General features: G+C 44.3%; 1 protein-coding gene across 1 annotated transcript in view; it reads left to right on the top strand.

Annotated features, from left to right (window-relative positions):
* LOC308129390 (forkhead box protein J3-like) overlaps positions 1–15,495 on the top strand; it is a gene marked incomplete at its 5' end in the record, with an annotated part of 28,557 nt that extends 13,062 nt beyond the window's left edge. The window contains 9 exons of the mRNA XM_080495330.1: positions 1,670–1,885; positions 2,117–2,231; positions 3,063–3,191; positions 7,894–8,068; positions 10,967–11,434; positions 12,219–12,320; positions 12,855–13,046; positions 13,266–13,364; positions 15,218–15,495. Coding sequence (XP_080351456.1) covers positions 1,670–1,885; positions 2,117–2,231; positions 3,063–3,191; positions 7,894–8,068; positions 10,967–11,434; positions 12,219–12,320; positions 12,855–13,046; positions 13,266–13,364; positions 15,218–15,330 — 1,609 coding nt within the window. The 3' untranslated portion in view covers positions 15,331–15,495. The remainder of the gene's footprint in view (positions 1–1,669; positions 1,886–2,116; positions 2,232–3,062; positions 3,192–7,893; positions 8,069–10,966; positions 11,435–12,218; positions 12,321–12,854; positions 13,047–13,265; positions 13,365–15,217) is intronic.
* Between the last annotated feature and the right edge of the window lie 410 nt (positions 15,496–15,905).

Below are 15,905 nucleotides of genomic sequence, written 5' to 3'. Positions count from 1 at the left end.
AGAAAAGGAAAGACTAACTATAGTCTACATTTTGAGTATGGAATTGGGCCTTTTGCATTGGTGTGTGTCGCCCTCTTACCCCGACTTGCGTCAAACCAACCGTGTTTATCATTAACCAAAGCAGTCTAATATTTTTGCACTGCTCTGTTCTTTATTTAATTAAATTTTTAATATTTTATTCTCTTGTGTATATACTTATTTATATAGGTCGGCTTCAGGGTGGACGGCAAAATAAGAATTTCATTCACTGTGAAACCTGGCTTTTACTGGCGATATGACAAATAAAACACCTTGAACCTTGAACCTTGAACTCTTCCATCCTATAGATTTCCACTGTGGTTTCCCACCATAACGTTAAAGTTGGTCTGTCCAAGGAGAACCATTTCTTAGTTATAGTTGTTTTGCTCGCTACCAGCAAGGCACCAAGCAAACACTTATCTTTTTTTCCCCCCAGTTCTGTGGTGCACATCCAAAAAACATAGTTTTCATTTCAAAGGCAAATGTACAGTTAAGAATTTATGAAGCCAGTTTTAATGAAAATTGCAGAGAAATGTTCAGAAAACTCCCGTCGCTGTTGCATTGTGGGTGTTTTTACTCCCAACCGCATGGCGTTGAGGCTAATGCTAGTTTGGTAGCATCACCGACATCTCAGTCTGCTAGTCTTAAAATATGGATTTAAAAAAAAAAAAGAAAATCTGTGTTCTTCCCAACTTTTCCGTCTCGCTCGGCGGTTTGATGACTCAGATCGGAGCCTCTTGACGGTCGTACGTTTGGGCTGCCGCGCTCCGCTGCCCTACGTTAAATAAAGTGGTGCTGAAAAAGGGACGGAGGAATGGAAACGCTCGTTGACCTTGAGATGTGAATAAACCTCTGACTAATTCCTACTGGCACGACGGTGTTTTAATGCAGTAATGATCAAAGGATCAAAGAGTCCATGAAGTCGGTCCGTCGCACAGCAGAACAAATGACTTGCAGTTTGTCTTCATGTGAAGTTTCCCTCCGTGTCGCCGAGACCGTGTTTCCGCCGCTGAATGGAATTTTTGAAAGTGACATTTTGTCAGGAAGTGACGGGTGGAGGCGGCGTTAAGCTCGTTTCTGATGGAGCGACTTCGGTTTCCCTTGTTAGCTTCACCTAACCAGGAACAACCGGCCGATTCCTTTCACTGTTTTTGTTGCGGACACATGATCTGAAAAGCCTAAATCCTGATTTATATGGCGTGCTAATTGACGTAAAAAAAATGTGATCTGTTTTTATCTTAAAAGAAGCATGTCTGTCGCGGCCGCCGCCGCCGCAGGCCTTTATGGGAAAGCGGGTGAATGTGACTGATGGTGTAAAGAGCGTCGGGACTGCTGAAGCGACAAAATGCAATTTATATGTAAAGTTCATTACATTTGCATCATATTCAATTCTTGAAATGTGCGTTTTCATAAAACAATTATTAGTTTTAAGCTCCACTTATCCTTTCTTCTCATAAAAACCTAGTTAAGAACTGCGAGGAAGGAAGGGAAAGGGGTGTGGGGGGGTGGGGGGGGGGGGGGCATGCTGGGAAAAGGCACTCGCTCTGATTTCTGTGTAGAAGCCCGGCTCCGGTTTCAAGGCTCAATATGATGCAGGATTGAAACCAGGGTGTTGGTGAGCCGGTCCACTGCTGCTGCTGCTGGGAGGCAGGAAGCCGAGCCGGGCCGGGCCGGGCCGGGCCGGGCCGCTCTGCCTGCCTGAAGGCTGCTGCTGCAGCTGCCACCTCATTGTGCTGCACACAGAGCCCACTGTGTCTCCTCTCCGTGACGAGCAGGAGAGCAGGAGCGCCGCCATGCAGCCCAAAGGCCAAACCCTCTTCCGCTGCATCGCTGCCATTCCTCGACCTCGACTCTCCCGCTCGTCTCTGTGGGCTTCATTATACTCATCATCCGGATTGTTCTTCTTACTATTGTCTTAATTGTCTGACGGCGCACTTTACTTGGGAAGGGGGGGGGGGGGGGAGGGGGAGGAGGGGGACGGCTAAACCTTGTTAGACGGTAATTAAGACGGTCGTCCTGAAGTGCCCGGGCTCGTTTCGCTCCGACATTGAAAGGTCAGTGTCTCGGCTGCACTGGGATCCTTTGTTCGCCGTCCCAGTCGGGTTTGCGCTCGGCGAGCAGATGTGGCCGACGTCGCCAGTGGAGTGACCTTTGCTGACGGGGAGCGTCTCGGCCCGTCTCCGGGCCGCCGGCTCATCGCCGTGGAGACTCCGGTGTGACCGCGGAGGGTGAGGAGTGGCAGCCCCGCCTCGCCCACACCGACAGAACCAGCCTGCAGTTACCACGCGTCCACCGGATCCACACTTCCATTAAAATATACCGTATTTCCTACACTAGAGAGCACCACAATGTAAGCAGCATCTGCAAAATTTTACCAAAAAAAAACCAAACAAACATATATAAGCTGCACTTGACGTTGTAACGGGGCAATAGTTTCACTGCAGGAACACGCTATCGGTCATATTTTCATCAATTCTCTTTCATAGTGCTGGAAATTCCTGCACACGGCGCTGCGTTGTGCCTAGTGCTCCTGCTGCGAAGCCAAGAGACAGAGACACATAACCACCAAGCATTTTATCTCTGATAAGGTATTTTATCGGCTATTTGCCCATTGTGATTCTGAGAAGGAAGATTCCTGAGCCACGAAGTCCAGCGCTCCGGTTTACGTGATGCACCTGAACGCAGCATTGAGGTCAGTCAGCTGCTGGAGCTCCTGACGGGAAGCAGCGCAAGACGAGCTCACCAAGACGCACAAATGTCACTTTTAAGGCCAGTTTTGTAGACGCAGAGGCTAAAGACAGCAGGAATCTACTTGAGGAAGTAGAATCTGGCGGCGTGAAGCCTGTTAACCTGTAGGAATCCATAAATTAGCCGCATCGTGTTATAAGCCACGGGGTTCAAAGGGTTGGGGGGGAAAAAGTCGTGGCTTGTCGTCCGGAGACGACGGTACATGTCATGTCCATCTCGGAGGAAATGGACGCTCTCCATCCACGGTCATCAAGGTGTGCTTGTGTTGCTAACGGCGGTACGTGTCTGCGTTGCAGGTGGCGTTGTACAACACAGACCAGGAAGGGAGCGATAGTCCAAGAAGCAGCCTTAACAACAGCCTGTCCGATCAGAGTCTGGCCTCCGTCAATCTGAACAGCGTGGGCAGCGTGCACAGCTACACACCGGTAAGACGCAGCGAACACAATACTGTGTTACCTAGCCAAATACAATACTGCTAGCTACCAACAAAGTAGGCTAATCTGATTACTAATTTGATCACACGTCATAATCTGTCAATGAAAGTTCATAAATGGAGATAATACTCACATGTACGTTGCTGGGTGAAAATGACCTCCAGGTCGGTGAGACTGATGACATCACATGTGTAAGAGGGACAGTATTGACAGTCAAAGTTGCATCAGATGTGTGAGTTGATATCGGATTTGTAAGTGGGACTGTCAGAGTTGCTAAGAATTAAGTTTCATAGAAGATTCCGTAGGAACTGCTTGTGGAACAGTGGGGTCGTGATACAAAAACTGCAATTTCTTAAAATTTATGAACAAATAAATAAAAATGCAAATGGCCTCATGTCACAAACATGTTTTATGAGGAATACCTAGAATATGAAAATATTACAACTCTTTATTTTAAAGATTTTGAAGATCACAACCCAGTATGTTGCAAAAACGCATTGATTTGAATTGGGGTCATTTTTGACCCCACTTGTGGACGAGAGTAGGAACTGGTCGGTTGTGCATCCAAGGCTTTAATAAACTCACACTCTCTTTCATGTAAGATTTTACTGAAAGATCAAAGCAATATGACGGATTCAGAGCTTACTACAAGGTGGTAAAACAGTTTTAATAATACATATTATATAGATTAATAATAGAGTATAAAGTATTGGATACATTCCCAGGACCCTACTTACATTAAAAGGCTGCACAAGAAATGTGAGGATGTTTTTAATCGGTTTTACTCACTTTTATTTTTTACTTTTATTTCTATTCTATTGTATTTTATAATATTCGTATGTACCAGATTGCTGCAACAAAACAATTTCCCTTCGGGGATGAATAAAGTAATTATCTATCTACTTAGACACCAATTGATTGTTCTTACTTAATACGGATTTACGAAACTAAATACATAATATGCGTTATACACTGATATGTACATAACTATATGATCATATTGAGGTACTGTATCTAGTTACAGTGCACTCAGTGGTGTACAGGATGTGACATCATGTGTTTCCACAGTGACGTCATCTAAAATCATCACCATCCTCGCGTCTTACTTAAAAAGAGTTAAATCTTCGTCGTCCGCCATGTTTTTGTTTGTTTAATATCAACGAACCCAACGAGTCGCCATCAACCTGATTATTAGTTTTCCACGTCGTAACGTCAGTTTTAGAGTTCTGGAGGCACCGTGTCTTCAACCTGGTTTAGAAGACGGAACCAACCAGAAGCATCTGGACAGTTTATTTATTTATTCGCCAGTGAGACACGAGGGGATTCTGTGTTTCACGGAGGGAAGAAAGACGTTCAAACGAAGCGATTAACAGTCTTTATCTTAAGCGGGCCGAGATTATGAAGTACGTTAAAACAAAGGGATTAAAAACGGCATAAAAACGGAGAATAAATAAACGCTTTATTAAGATAAGTGTAATAAAGCGAGTGATATCGATTGTTTACATCCTGTTCAAACCCAAACAGGCTCAAAAGAGACAAATATTTCACTGCGGCGGCTTCGACGATTAAAAGCCGCTTAAGACTGAGGTTTCCTCTGCACTTCATTCTTCGTTCTTCACGTTTTAAATGTTCTGAACTACAAGCTGTGGTTTGAAGTGGCGACGGGTTCATGTCCTCCCTCATGACGGGCAGGAGAGCAACAGGAGGCCTGAACACACAAGATCCCCGACGTTCAGTAAAGAATGTGTGGCGGGGAAAAGAAAAACAAACAAAAAAAAAAACCCCTGACTTTTTAGTATTTGGAGGAATTCCAGCCGATGAGCATCTCTTTATTTTTGGTATTTATAACCGGATATTCGTCTTTTAGTCTTGTATAATTCTTATTTTCCGCCAAGCTCCGTGATAAACCGCCGTCGCTTCCACATTCCTCAGCCTCGCTCGAGCCGCACTCGCTGACTGGAGGAGAATAAAACAGTGTACTACATCCCATATTTCATGTGATCAGGAGGAGGAGGAGGGGGGGGGGGGTGGTGTCCCGGGGGGGCCGTCTTCAGAGGAGCCTGCCGTAGACGGCAATAGAGCGAGGTTGAGGGTGGACATGAGCGAGGGCGCAGCATCAGGGGGGGGGGGTTCAGGGAACCAGAGGAGAGCTGCACGCTCCTGGAAGCCAGACAAAGGAAAAGCGCTTCCTCTGATGTCCTCCCACCAGAGATGCCCCCTCTTTGGTGTGGTCCTCCTGCATCCTCCACCGCTGCCTGCTGCAGGCGCCCACCATCGATCGGCTCAGCCTGATGGATGTGCTCGCTCGCCCGCTCCCTCTCTCCCTCTCTCTCTCCCTCTCTCTCTCAAGGCAGGCAGAGCAGCAGCAGTAAACACTCTGGCTGTATTATCACCTCTTCCCTCTTCCCCGGGCCGCGGTGCTGCCTTGCTGCCTTGCTGCCTTGCTGCCTTGCTGCCTTGCTGCCCTGCTGCCTTGCTGCCTTGCTGCCTTGCTGCCCTGCTGCCTTGCTCTCCAGCCCGCCCGCCCACACGTCGTACCGGGAGGACGTCATGATCAATAACTGGCGTCGGCCTCCTCTCGGGGGGTGTCCTGGGCGGTTGAAACAGCGACGGTTCCGCGCGTCCGCCTCCTTGACAAACCGGTTGCGCGGCGTGTCGCCACCCCCCCCCCCCCCCCCCGGGGGGGCCACACATTACATCGACGGCCCCACGTTAAAAACAGGCGGGTAAAATGTCCGCTCATTTGCGCAAGGTATTGCTATTGATTTCGTTTTAAATACATTTTGCTTCGCCACCTGGGTATCGGCTTTGTGTCCGTTTGACTTGCTCTCTTAATGCGGCGGCGGCGGCGGCGGCGGGAAGCCGCCGCCGCCGCGTGATTGTTGGCGATGTGGCGGGTGAGCGACGCCCCTGAACGGCGGTCCAGTCACTCAGCGGGACAATTAGACAGTCCTTCGTGTTTCACTCTGTCCTCGTCTCGCACTTTGAATGACCCAGTCCTACACACACACACACACACACACACACTCACTCGTTCTCACGCCACACACACACACCAAGCAGTCAGTGTTGGACTTTGTAACGAGTTTCCCATAATTAGACATGTTTTGTTAAAGGCTGCTGGATAAAAAGCTTCAACTCACAATACCTGGTTAATAGTTGGTTCCTGCACTCAGACTTCTGACTCACCGCTTCAGTTTGTCTGCGTTAAATTCAGCTTCACAACTGCAGAACACTTGATCGTTTCGGGTGGAGTCCTGACTCGATGGGGGGGGGGGGGGGCGATGGTCCAGGGGGGGGGTTGTAAACTCGCCGACTCCACGGTGCAGTTGCAGCAACTTGAGTAATGGCCATCAGCCGCCGCGGTCCGGCCGTCCGGACACGCCCACCTTCCGTTGGAGCCGGTTTGAAGTGACCGCTGGGCCTCAAACGCCGGTTTTCTGGCCGTTGGGAGGAAGTGGGAGCCCCAGAGGACGCTTCCTGGTGAGCGGGGACAACATGGACACCCTGCAGGGACGCCGTCTCCACTGAACCACTGTTTGTCTCACTCCGGAAAATTAAAGAGGCCAATGAAAAGAATGCCAATTATCACATTGTCCCCTGCTGCTGCCTTCCTGCAGCTTCCTGGCGCCACCTAGAGGAGGCCGGCCCCACTGCTGCAGCCCTACACACACAAAATGGGCATTTCTGTGAATATCGATGGGGAAAAAAATGATCTGAACACATAAATAGATCAGATTTGACGTTTGCTATTTTCACACTAAACGACTTTGTGTCAAAAAGGTAGATGAATAAGTGACGTTGGGAAAAGGTTTCCCGGGACGAGACGAGACGAGACGAGACGAGACTGCTCCTCACCTTTTTTTCTTTTTTTTTTAACGATTCACCTCGAACCACCCGCCCCGGGTCTGTGGTGCCCCGCTAGTCTGGTTTCTCTCTAACCTAGTGCCCCTCTAACCTGGTGCCCCTCTAACCTGGTGCCCCTCTAACCTGGTGCCCCTCTAACCTGGTGCCTCTCTAACCTGGTGCCCCACTAGTCTGGTGCCCCTCTAACCTGGTGCCCCTCTAACCTGGTGCCCCTCTAACCTGGTGCCCCTCTAACCTGGTGCCCCTCTAACCTGGTGCCCCTCTAACCTGGTGCCCCTCTAACCTGGTGCCCCTCTAACCTGGTGCCCCTCTAACCTGGTGCCCCTCTAACCTGGTGCCCCACTAGTCTGGTGCCCCTCTAACCTGGTGCCCCTCTAACCTGGTGACCCTCTAACCTGGTGCCCCTCTAACCTGGTGCCCCTCTAACCTGGTGCCCCTCTAACCTGGTGCCCCTCTAGCCTGGTGCCCCACTAGTCTGGTGCCTCTCTAACCTGGTGCCTCTCTAACCTGGTGCCCCTCTAACCTGGTGACCCTCTAACCTGGTGACCCTCTAACCTGGTGCCTCTCTAACCTGGTGCCCCTCTAACCTGGTGACCCTCTAACCTGGTGCCCCTCTAACCTGGTGCCCCTCTAACCTGGTGACCCTCTAACCTGGTGACCCTCTAACCTGGTGCCCCTCTAACCTGGTGCCCCTCTAACCTGGTGCCCCTCTAACCTGGTGCCTCTCTAACCTGGTGCCTCTCTAACCTGGTGACCCTCTAACCTGGTGTCCCTCTAACCTGGTGCCCCTCTAACCTCCATGTCCTCCCTGTGCTGGTCTCTGCAGGTGAGCAGTCACCCGGAGCCGGTGACCCAGTCCCTGAGCCTCCAGCAGCCCCCGCAGTCCCAGTACAACATGCCAGACCGGGACAAGCAGCTCCTGTTCTCAGAGTTCGAAGATCTCAGTGCCTCCTTCCGCAGCCTTTACAAGTCTGTCTTTGAGCAGTCCTTCAGCCAGCAAGGTGAGTGGCCCCCTGGGGGCCCCGGAGTGGAGCCCTAATGGAGGGCCTAAGCTTCACTTATCCAGGGGACGGGATGATTCTCCTAATGTGGGTTTGTTGTGAGCAGCTGGGTCCGGAGAGTGTTCAGCCACTAATGAGCTTTACGGGGAGGTGAGCAGGTATTGGACAGGCTGCCTGGACCCACACCGCTGTTCTCTCCATCTTTTCACAGAATCTCAGGTTTAAATCTAGAATTGTAGAGTGTACAAAGCGTTTCCTTAGAGCGTGACTCTGTACTTTAAGGTTGTCCTCGTGACACGGCTGCTTCCCGTCGGTTCACTTTCATCACAACTTACTGAGATTCAGAGATTCAGAATGACGGAAATTCAACTTGCAGCAGCTTTTTACAGGACAGGAGCCGCAGAGAGCAAAGAATAAAGAATTAATAAAATAGGATGAGTCGAAAATAAATAGTTATGTGCAATATTATACAGACTCTACACTAACCTTTACTGAATAGAAATAGAAAAAAAGAATAAAATAAATAAAATAGGATAAGTCTAAAATAAATAATTATGTGCAATATTATACAGACTCTCCACTAACCTTTACTGAATAGAAATAGCAAAAAAGAATAAAAACTTCTAATAAAATATAGAAGTGACGGGTGACGTTAAACTGCACTGTGGTTTCTGTCAACCTGTTGGATCGGAGCTTCGTTCGTCACGACGGCGGAGAGGCGGCGTCCGGAGAGAGGCGGCGTCCGGAGAGAGCCGGCGTCCGGCTTTTCTTTTCTTTTATATATATATATATATATTTATTGAGTTTTTTACTTTAACAAGGCAAATTACATCACAGTAGAAATACAGAAACAAATATTGCTTGATTAGCATCCATACAATTAAATATCAAGGTGCCTTACGAACAAACAATATTCCTTAAAGTACTTTTGAAAAATATTAGGAAAAAACAATACACAAATCCAAACAAAACAACAACAAAAACAGAACAAAACAGACTCACAAAGGGGTTATAAAGTTGTTTAACAATATGTAAATGTCCACCTAATCTTACATCGTCCACATAAATTATAGATATTGGGGATGAACTACAGCTTCAGATATCTTAACGTTGGTCCCATACAGCCTGATGTTTCTGAGAATTTCACATTCCCTGAGCCAAACTTCAAATTGTGGCGGAGAGTCTGATTTCCACACTTTTAGAACGCATCTGCGTTCGGCTTTTCACACAAAAATCTAAAATAATTTTCATTTAAAAAGCCGTTTTGCTTGTAATGTGATTGACTGATAAACATGGAGCTCTAGACAGGCGAGGTGTGAGCAAAGTGGACGCGGCTCCCCCTGTACCCCCCCCCCCCCAAATCGAACGCATCTCATGCTGAATGTCTTCAAAGAGTTCCTCTCCTTTCATCTCTTTATCTGTGTTTCACTAGTTGAAAGCCGTTACCTTTTTTCAAGAGTGAAATCTCTTAGTCGGACAAGCTCTTGCAATTAAAAAAAGCGTAAATAATCAAGCTGCGGGATTTCACACTCCGCCGCCGTAGACAGTGAGCTAATTCACCGGCTTTGATAATAGGTAATGAGCTCGCGTTATTATTCCGCCGCCGCGTTAATTGCTTTCTGTGTTTCCCCGGTCGGACAATGGGCTTTCTGCCGATAAGAGATGCACCTTTGTCACCCTGGCACGTAGAGGTGGGGGGGGGGGGGGGGGGGGGGGGGTCGCTCTAAAAGCACTCCAGTGAAATAGGTTTACTGTGCCAGCGCTGTGAAGGACGGGGGAGGGGGGGGGGGGGGCTCTCAAGACCCCCCCCCCTCCTCCACCCGCCACTCGGCTGATTGCGGTTGGGTGTGCAGATGTTCCTGCTCCAGTCCTGTTCAAGAGGCTCTGCAGCTGGAGAGCATGATTTTTGTTATAATTTTATTATTGGTATTATTAGTTGTATTTTTTTTTTTATTATTAGAATTGTATTATTATGTTATTATTAGAATTTGTAGTATTTTTCTTATAGTTTTATTATTAGTATTGGTAGTATTTTTTTATTGATTTTTATTACAATTTTATTATTGGTATTATTATTATTAGTTGTGGTATTTATTTTTTTATTATAATTGGATTATTTTATTAGTAGTATTTTTTTATTATAGTTTCATTATTAGTATTGGTAGCATTTTTTTAAAATTATTTTTATTACAATTTTATTATTAGTTGTAGTATTTATTTTTTATTATTATTATAATTGTATTATTATGTTATTATTAATATTAGTAGTATTTTTCTTATAGTTTTATTATTAGTATTGGTAGTATTTTTTATTGATTTTTATTACAATTTTATTATTGGTATTATTATTAGTTGTGGTATTTATTTTTTTATTATTAGAATTGGATTATTTTATTAGTATTTTTTTATTATAATTTCATTATTAGTATTGGTAGCATTTTATTAATTATTTTTATTACAATTGTATTATTGGTATTATTATTAGTTGTAGTATTTATTTTTTATTATTATTATAATTGTATTATTTCATTAATAGTATTTTTTATTATAATTTCATTATTAGTATTGGTAGCATTTTTTTATTATTTTTATTACAATTTTATTATTAGTTGTAGTATTTATTTTTTATTATTATTATAATTGTATTATTTCATTAGTAGTATTTTTTATTATAATTTCATTATTAGTATTGGTAGCATTTTTTTTTATTATTTTTATTACAATTTTATTGGTATTATTATTAGTTGTAGTATTTATTTTTTATTATTCTAATTGTATTTTTATGTTATTAGTATTAGCAGTATTTTTCTTATCACTTTATTATTAGTGTTGGTCGTACGAGCCGTAAGGATGAAGTGTTGACTGTTGTTGTTGTTGTTGTTGTTGTTGTGGTTCCAGGGCTGATGGGCATCCCGTCAGATTCCCCCCAGCAGACCCACACCTCCTGCTCCTACCAACACTCCCCCAGCGGCGCCATCAGCTCCCAGAACAGCCTGTCCAACAACCAAGCCAACAGCCACTCCAACAGCCACCCGGCCGGCGCTGGCCAGGTGCCGCTGTCCCACCCGGGCCACGCCTCCCCCCACGCACAGCACCTCTCGCAGCACGCCGCCGCCGCCGCTGCAGCCGCCGCCGCTGCCGCCGCCGCCCACAACCAGCACAGCCAGCAGCACCCGCAGCACCAACAGCAGCACCCGCAGCAGCACGGCCAGCAGCACCCGTCGCACGGCCAGCACCCGCAGCAGCACACGCCCCACCCCTCCCAACACGCGCAGCACAGCCAGCACCCCTCCCAGCACGGCCAGCAGCACCAGAGCCTCTCCCACCAGCCCCATCCTGCCCAGCAACAGATGGCCTGCAACCCAGGTAAGACCCTCCTCCTCCTCCTCCTCCTCCTCCTCCGCCTTGCCGCCGCCGTCGTCCTGTCGTTTCCCCTCCATCCTGTCCATCACACCCCCCCCTCCCTCCCTCTCTCCCCCCGCCGCCGCCGCCGCTGAACCTGATGTCACCCGGATGCTTTAAGTTTTATCCTGGTGAAGCGCGGAGGAAGTGTTGGAGGCAGTGAGAACAAAGCCGGTCCAGAGTCTCCTGGCGCCCCCTGGTGGCCACGCCGGGGGAACTGCAGCGTCTGGCCACCGGGTGGTTGTTTTTTTTTTAAATTAAAAGAAAGACATTTTTAAATACATTACAGTCATTCCAATGTGCTTTTATAGAGAAAATAGAAAAGCCCAACATATCCACATGAGCAGCAGGTTTGTTTGCGACTGTGGAAAGAAAAACTCCTCCAACAGGAGAAACTTTGTAGACACCAGAGTCAGGGGTGGAGGAAGCCTGAGGTGAAAGGATGGAGGAGAGGAGAGGAGAGGAAAGACAGAGAGAGACTTTGGGTGGAGAAACATACAATACCCTTGTTAGTGCTACATACATTTTTTTTCTTCTTTTTAATAATACAATAATCACAGTGATCTAAATATTTTCCAACTGCCAGGCCACCGGGCGCTAACCGCCGTCTCTCGTCCCCTCCGGCTCCAGCGCACATTTTAAAATGTCTCCTTAAACCCGGCTTCAGGACGGCGGGCCGCCGTGTTTCCTGTCTCCGTGTGATGTGTGATGTCACCGCCAGTCTGCTGTGTGTGTGTGTGTGTTGCAGGTTTACTGTCTGACTGGTACCCAAATCTGGACGCACTGAAAGAAAGCTGTCGTATTGCTAGCAGCTATAACTGGGCTGAGGTCGACCTTTCACCTTTCCAAGGTGCGCTTATGGACACTTCCAGTAGCTCCTGCTGCACTCTGCCACCTTCCAAACATCACCGCCATCAAAAGAAACACACACACACACACACACACACACACACACACGCGCGCGTTTGCAGGATGTGCTGCGGTACGACGCTGCTGATCGAGTGCCGAAGTGTTGACACTGTGGAGTTGATTACCACTTTAATTAAACTGAGCTCTTCAATTAAATAACACTGCCTTCAAGTTTAATTACCAAAACGCCGAGCTCAGCAGGTCAGTTTATCCAATTACAGTCTAGGATTGCAAGGTAGGGTGTTTTTTAAAGTATCACCCACTGAAGGTTACTGACATAATGAATACATATTGCAGCCAGGTTCCTGCATCGTGTTTGTAAATTAGTTTCTCATTTAATAGACTGAGATTGTGCGCACGGCGAGACGGTCGCAGGTTCACTCGCATTCCATTTTTTCACGGCGGAAGCGTGAGAACGAGGCGCGACTTGTCTCCTCCCGTGTGTAAAAACCTGCGTCTGGTCTCCCCGTTAAAGGCCTGAGGGAGAGCATGAGACAAGCAGAGCTGAACAACTGGTCCCTGGAGCCCACCCAGATCGCAGACCTCTGCTCGTCCATCAACCAGTTCTTCGCCCGCACCGGCGTGATCCAGCCACAGGGGGCAGTGCAGCCGCCCGTCTGCCACGGCTCCATGCACACCAACAAACCCAGCCAGCACCTCAACACAGGTGGAAAACTCTTTGTTTAGCAGTTTAGGAATCAGTCACGTCTGTGTAAAATGTTAATTAGAACATTAACTTGAAAAATCATCAATCTTTGTGAGGACAAACCCGTTTCTCAGCCTTCTAACTTTTATGAGTTACTCGTGGCCGTACACACTGCATGTACCAGTATTCTCACTATTAGTCCAGAAAGTTGAATGTTGCTTTGCGTCTCTCGTCCGTCAGCAAATCTCTACATGGACTCCAGACAGAGCATGTCCATGATGGGTCCTCCAGGGTATCCTCACCTGCCGCCCATGAGCAGCGCAGGACCCGCCATGACAGGTGACACACTGGCAGCAGTGGCAGTAGGAGTAGGAGTTATTATTATATTAGTATATTATTCTAATTGTATTGTTATGTTGTTATTAGTATTAGTAGTATTTTTTCTTATAATTTTATTATTAGTATTGATAGTATTTTTTTAAATTATATTTTATTACAATTTTATTATTGGTATTATTATTTGTAGTATTTATTTTTTATTATTATTCTAATTATATTGTGGTATTAGTAGCATTTTTCTTATTATTTTATTATTAGTATTATTAGTATTTTTTCTTATGCTTGTCTTATTAGTATTGGTAGTATTTTGTTAAATTATATTTTATTACAATTTTATTATTGGTATTATTAGTTGTAGTATTTAGGTATTATTATTATTATTATTGTATTATGTTATTAGTATTAGTAGTATTTTTTAATTACAATTTTATTATTGGTATTATTAGTTGTAGTATTTATTTTTTATTATTATTCTAATTATGTTATGGTATTAGTAGTATTTTTATATAATTTTATTATTGGTATTGGTATTTTTTTATGATTTTTATTACAATTTTATTATTGGTATTATTAGTTGTAGTATTTAGGTATTATTATTATTATTGTATTATGTTATTAGTATTAGTAGTATTTTTTATTATAATTTTATTATTGGTATTGTAGTATTTTTTATTATTATTTTTATTACAATTTTATTATTGGTATTATTATTAGTTGTGGTATTTATTTTTTTATTATTATTATAATTGTATTATGTTATTAGTAGTATTTCTTATTATAATTGTATTTAGTGTTTGTAGTATTTTGTATTATGGTTTTTATTACAATTTTATTATTGGTATTATTATTAGTTGTAGTATTTATTTTTTATTATTATTCTAATTGTATTATTATGTTATTAGTATTAGTAGTATTTATCTTATAATTTTATTATTAGTATTGGTAGTATTTTTTATTATGATTTTATTATAATTCTATAATTGATATTAGTTGTAGTATTTTTTTTATTATTATTATTCTAATTGTATTATTATGTTATTAGTATTAGTAGTATTTATTATAATTGTATTATGATTATTATTGTTAGTTGTAGTATTTACTTTTTATTGTTCTATTTTATATTTATATTTTATTAGTAGTATTTTTATTATAATTTGGATTATGATTTTATTAGTATTATTATTGTTATTGTTTTTATTGTTTTTATTACTACAACCTAAAGAAATAGACTCCATGAATATTGTTGGTATAGGTGTACTAATAACTATAATAATACATTATATATATATATACAGGACTTTTTTGTCCACTGAAAGACACTTTACATAAAAAAAAAAAAAACTACAATAACATGAAATCAAATCAGGAAAAAATCAAATGCATTGAACAATAATTTCACTTTCATATTTTATACTTGAGAACGAGCACCGATATTTTAAGATCCAGTGTTGATATTTATAATAATAATAATAATAATAAACTGTTAACGAGGAAGAAGGTTTATAATCAATAATGTCAGTAGAATAACTGTATTAAAATGAATAAATTAACTTCAGTTACATTTTGTTACGAAAAGTTGTGGTTTATAGATGTTTGGTGAAACTACAGAGTATTAATATCAGAATATCAGCGTTTATGATTGAAAACATTTAGTTTGATGCTAAAAGGAAAATGTAGAAATACTTTTATTTTGTTAAGTTTCTCAACAACTTTAAATTCAGCACGATGGTTTTTATTACATTTCCTGTTGGTCTTTCTCCCTCATGTGATCAATTAGAACGATGATTGATTGTCTGTGTTTAACGAGGCTTCGTCTTGATATTCTGTGTTTCTGCCGACGTGCCTCTGGGCAGGGCACCACGCACAGATGAACCAGCAGCACATGATCCCCACCAGAAGCTTCCAGATGCATCGCCTGCCAGCCGACGACATCCAGGACGACTTCGACTGGGACTCCATCGTCTAGCCCCGCCCACCGCCTGGCCCCGCCCACCGCCTGGCCCCGCCCCCTCCCGGACCTCCTCCCCGTTGGCTTTTCTGGTTCTCCTTTTAGTTTTCCTTTTTTTTTTTTTTTTTGTTGTTGAGTTTTAGTTTGTCCGGCGAGGCGGAGGGACGACGGAGGATCACAAACACGTCGGTCATGTTTCCTTGAAGACAATCATCAGTGATCGATCGCCTGCAGACGGAAGAACTCGTGAAAACTCCTCCCCCTTCTCCTCAACTCCTCCCCCTCCTCCTCAACTCCTCCTCCCCCCCCCCCCCCCCGCTCTGTAACTGTCATGTGATTTGAGCGACGTGTTCAGCTTGTAACTCTCGTGTTGACTTTGGCCTCAAACTGCCTCTTGGATGAGTTAATCTCTCTCTCTCTCTTTTTTTCTTTTCTTTTCTTTTCTTTTCTGTTCTTTTGTTCCCCCCTTCAGAGCGACGCCACGGAGCTCATTGGTCACTTTGAGTCGGTGGTCAAGTGAGGTTTACAACTTAAAGACTAAACTAAGCGAGGTTTTCAACAGGGTGAAGGAGAGAGAGAGACGGAGGGAGAGA

This window comes from Blennius ocellaris, assembly GCF_963422515.1.
Source record: "Blennius ocellaris genome assembly, chromosome: 4".
NCBI classification, from domain to species: Eukaryota; Metazoa; Chordata; class Actinopteri; order Blenniiformes; family Blenniidae; genus Blennius; species Blennius ocellaris.
This window is presented reverse-complemented; position numbering and strand designations above follow the sequence as displayed.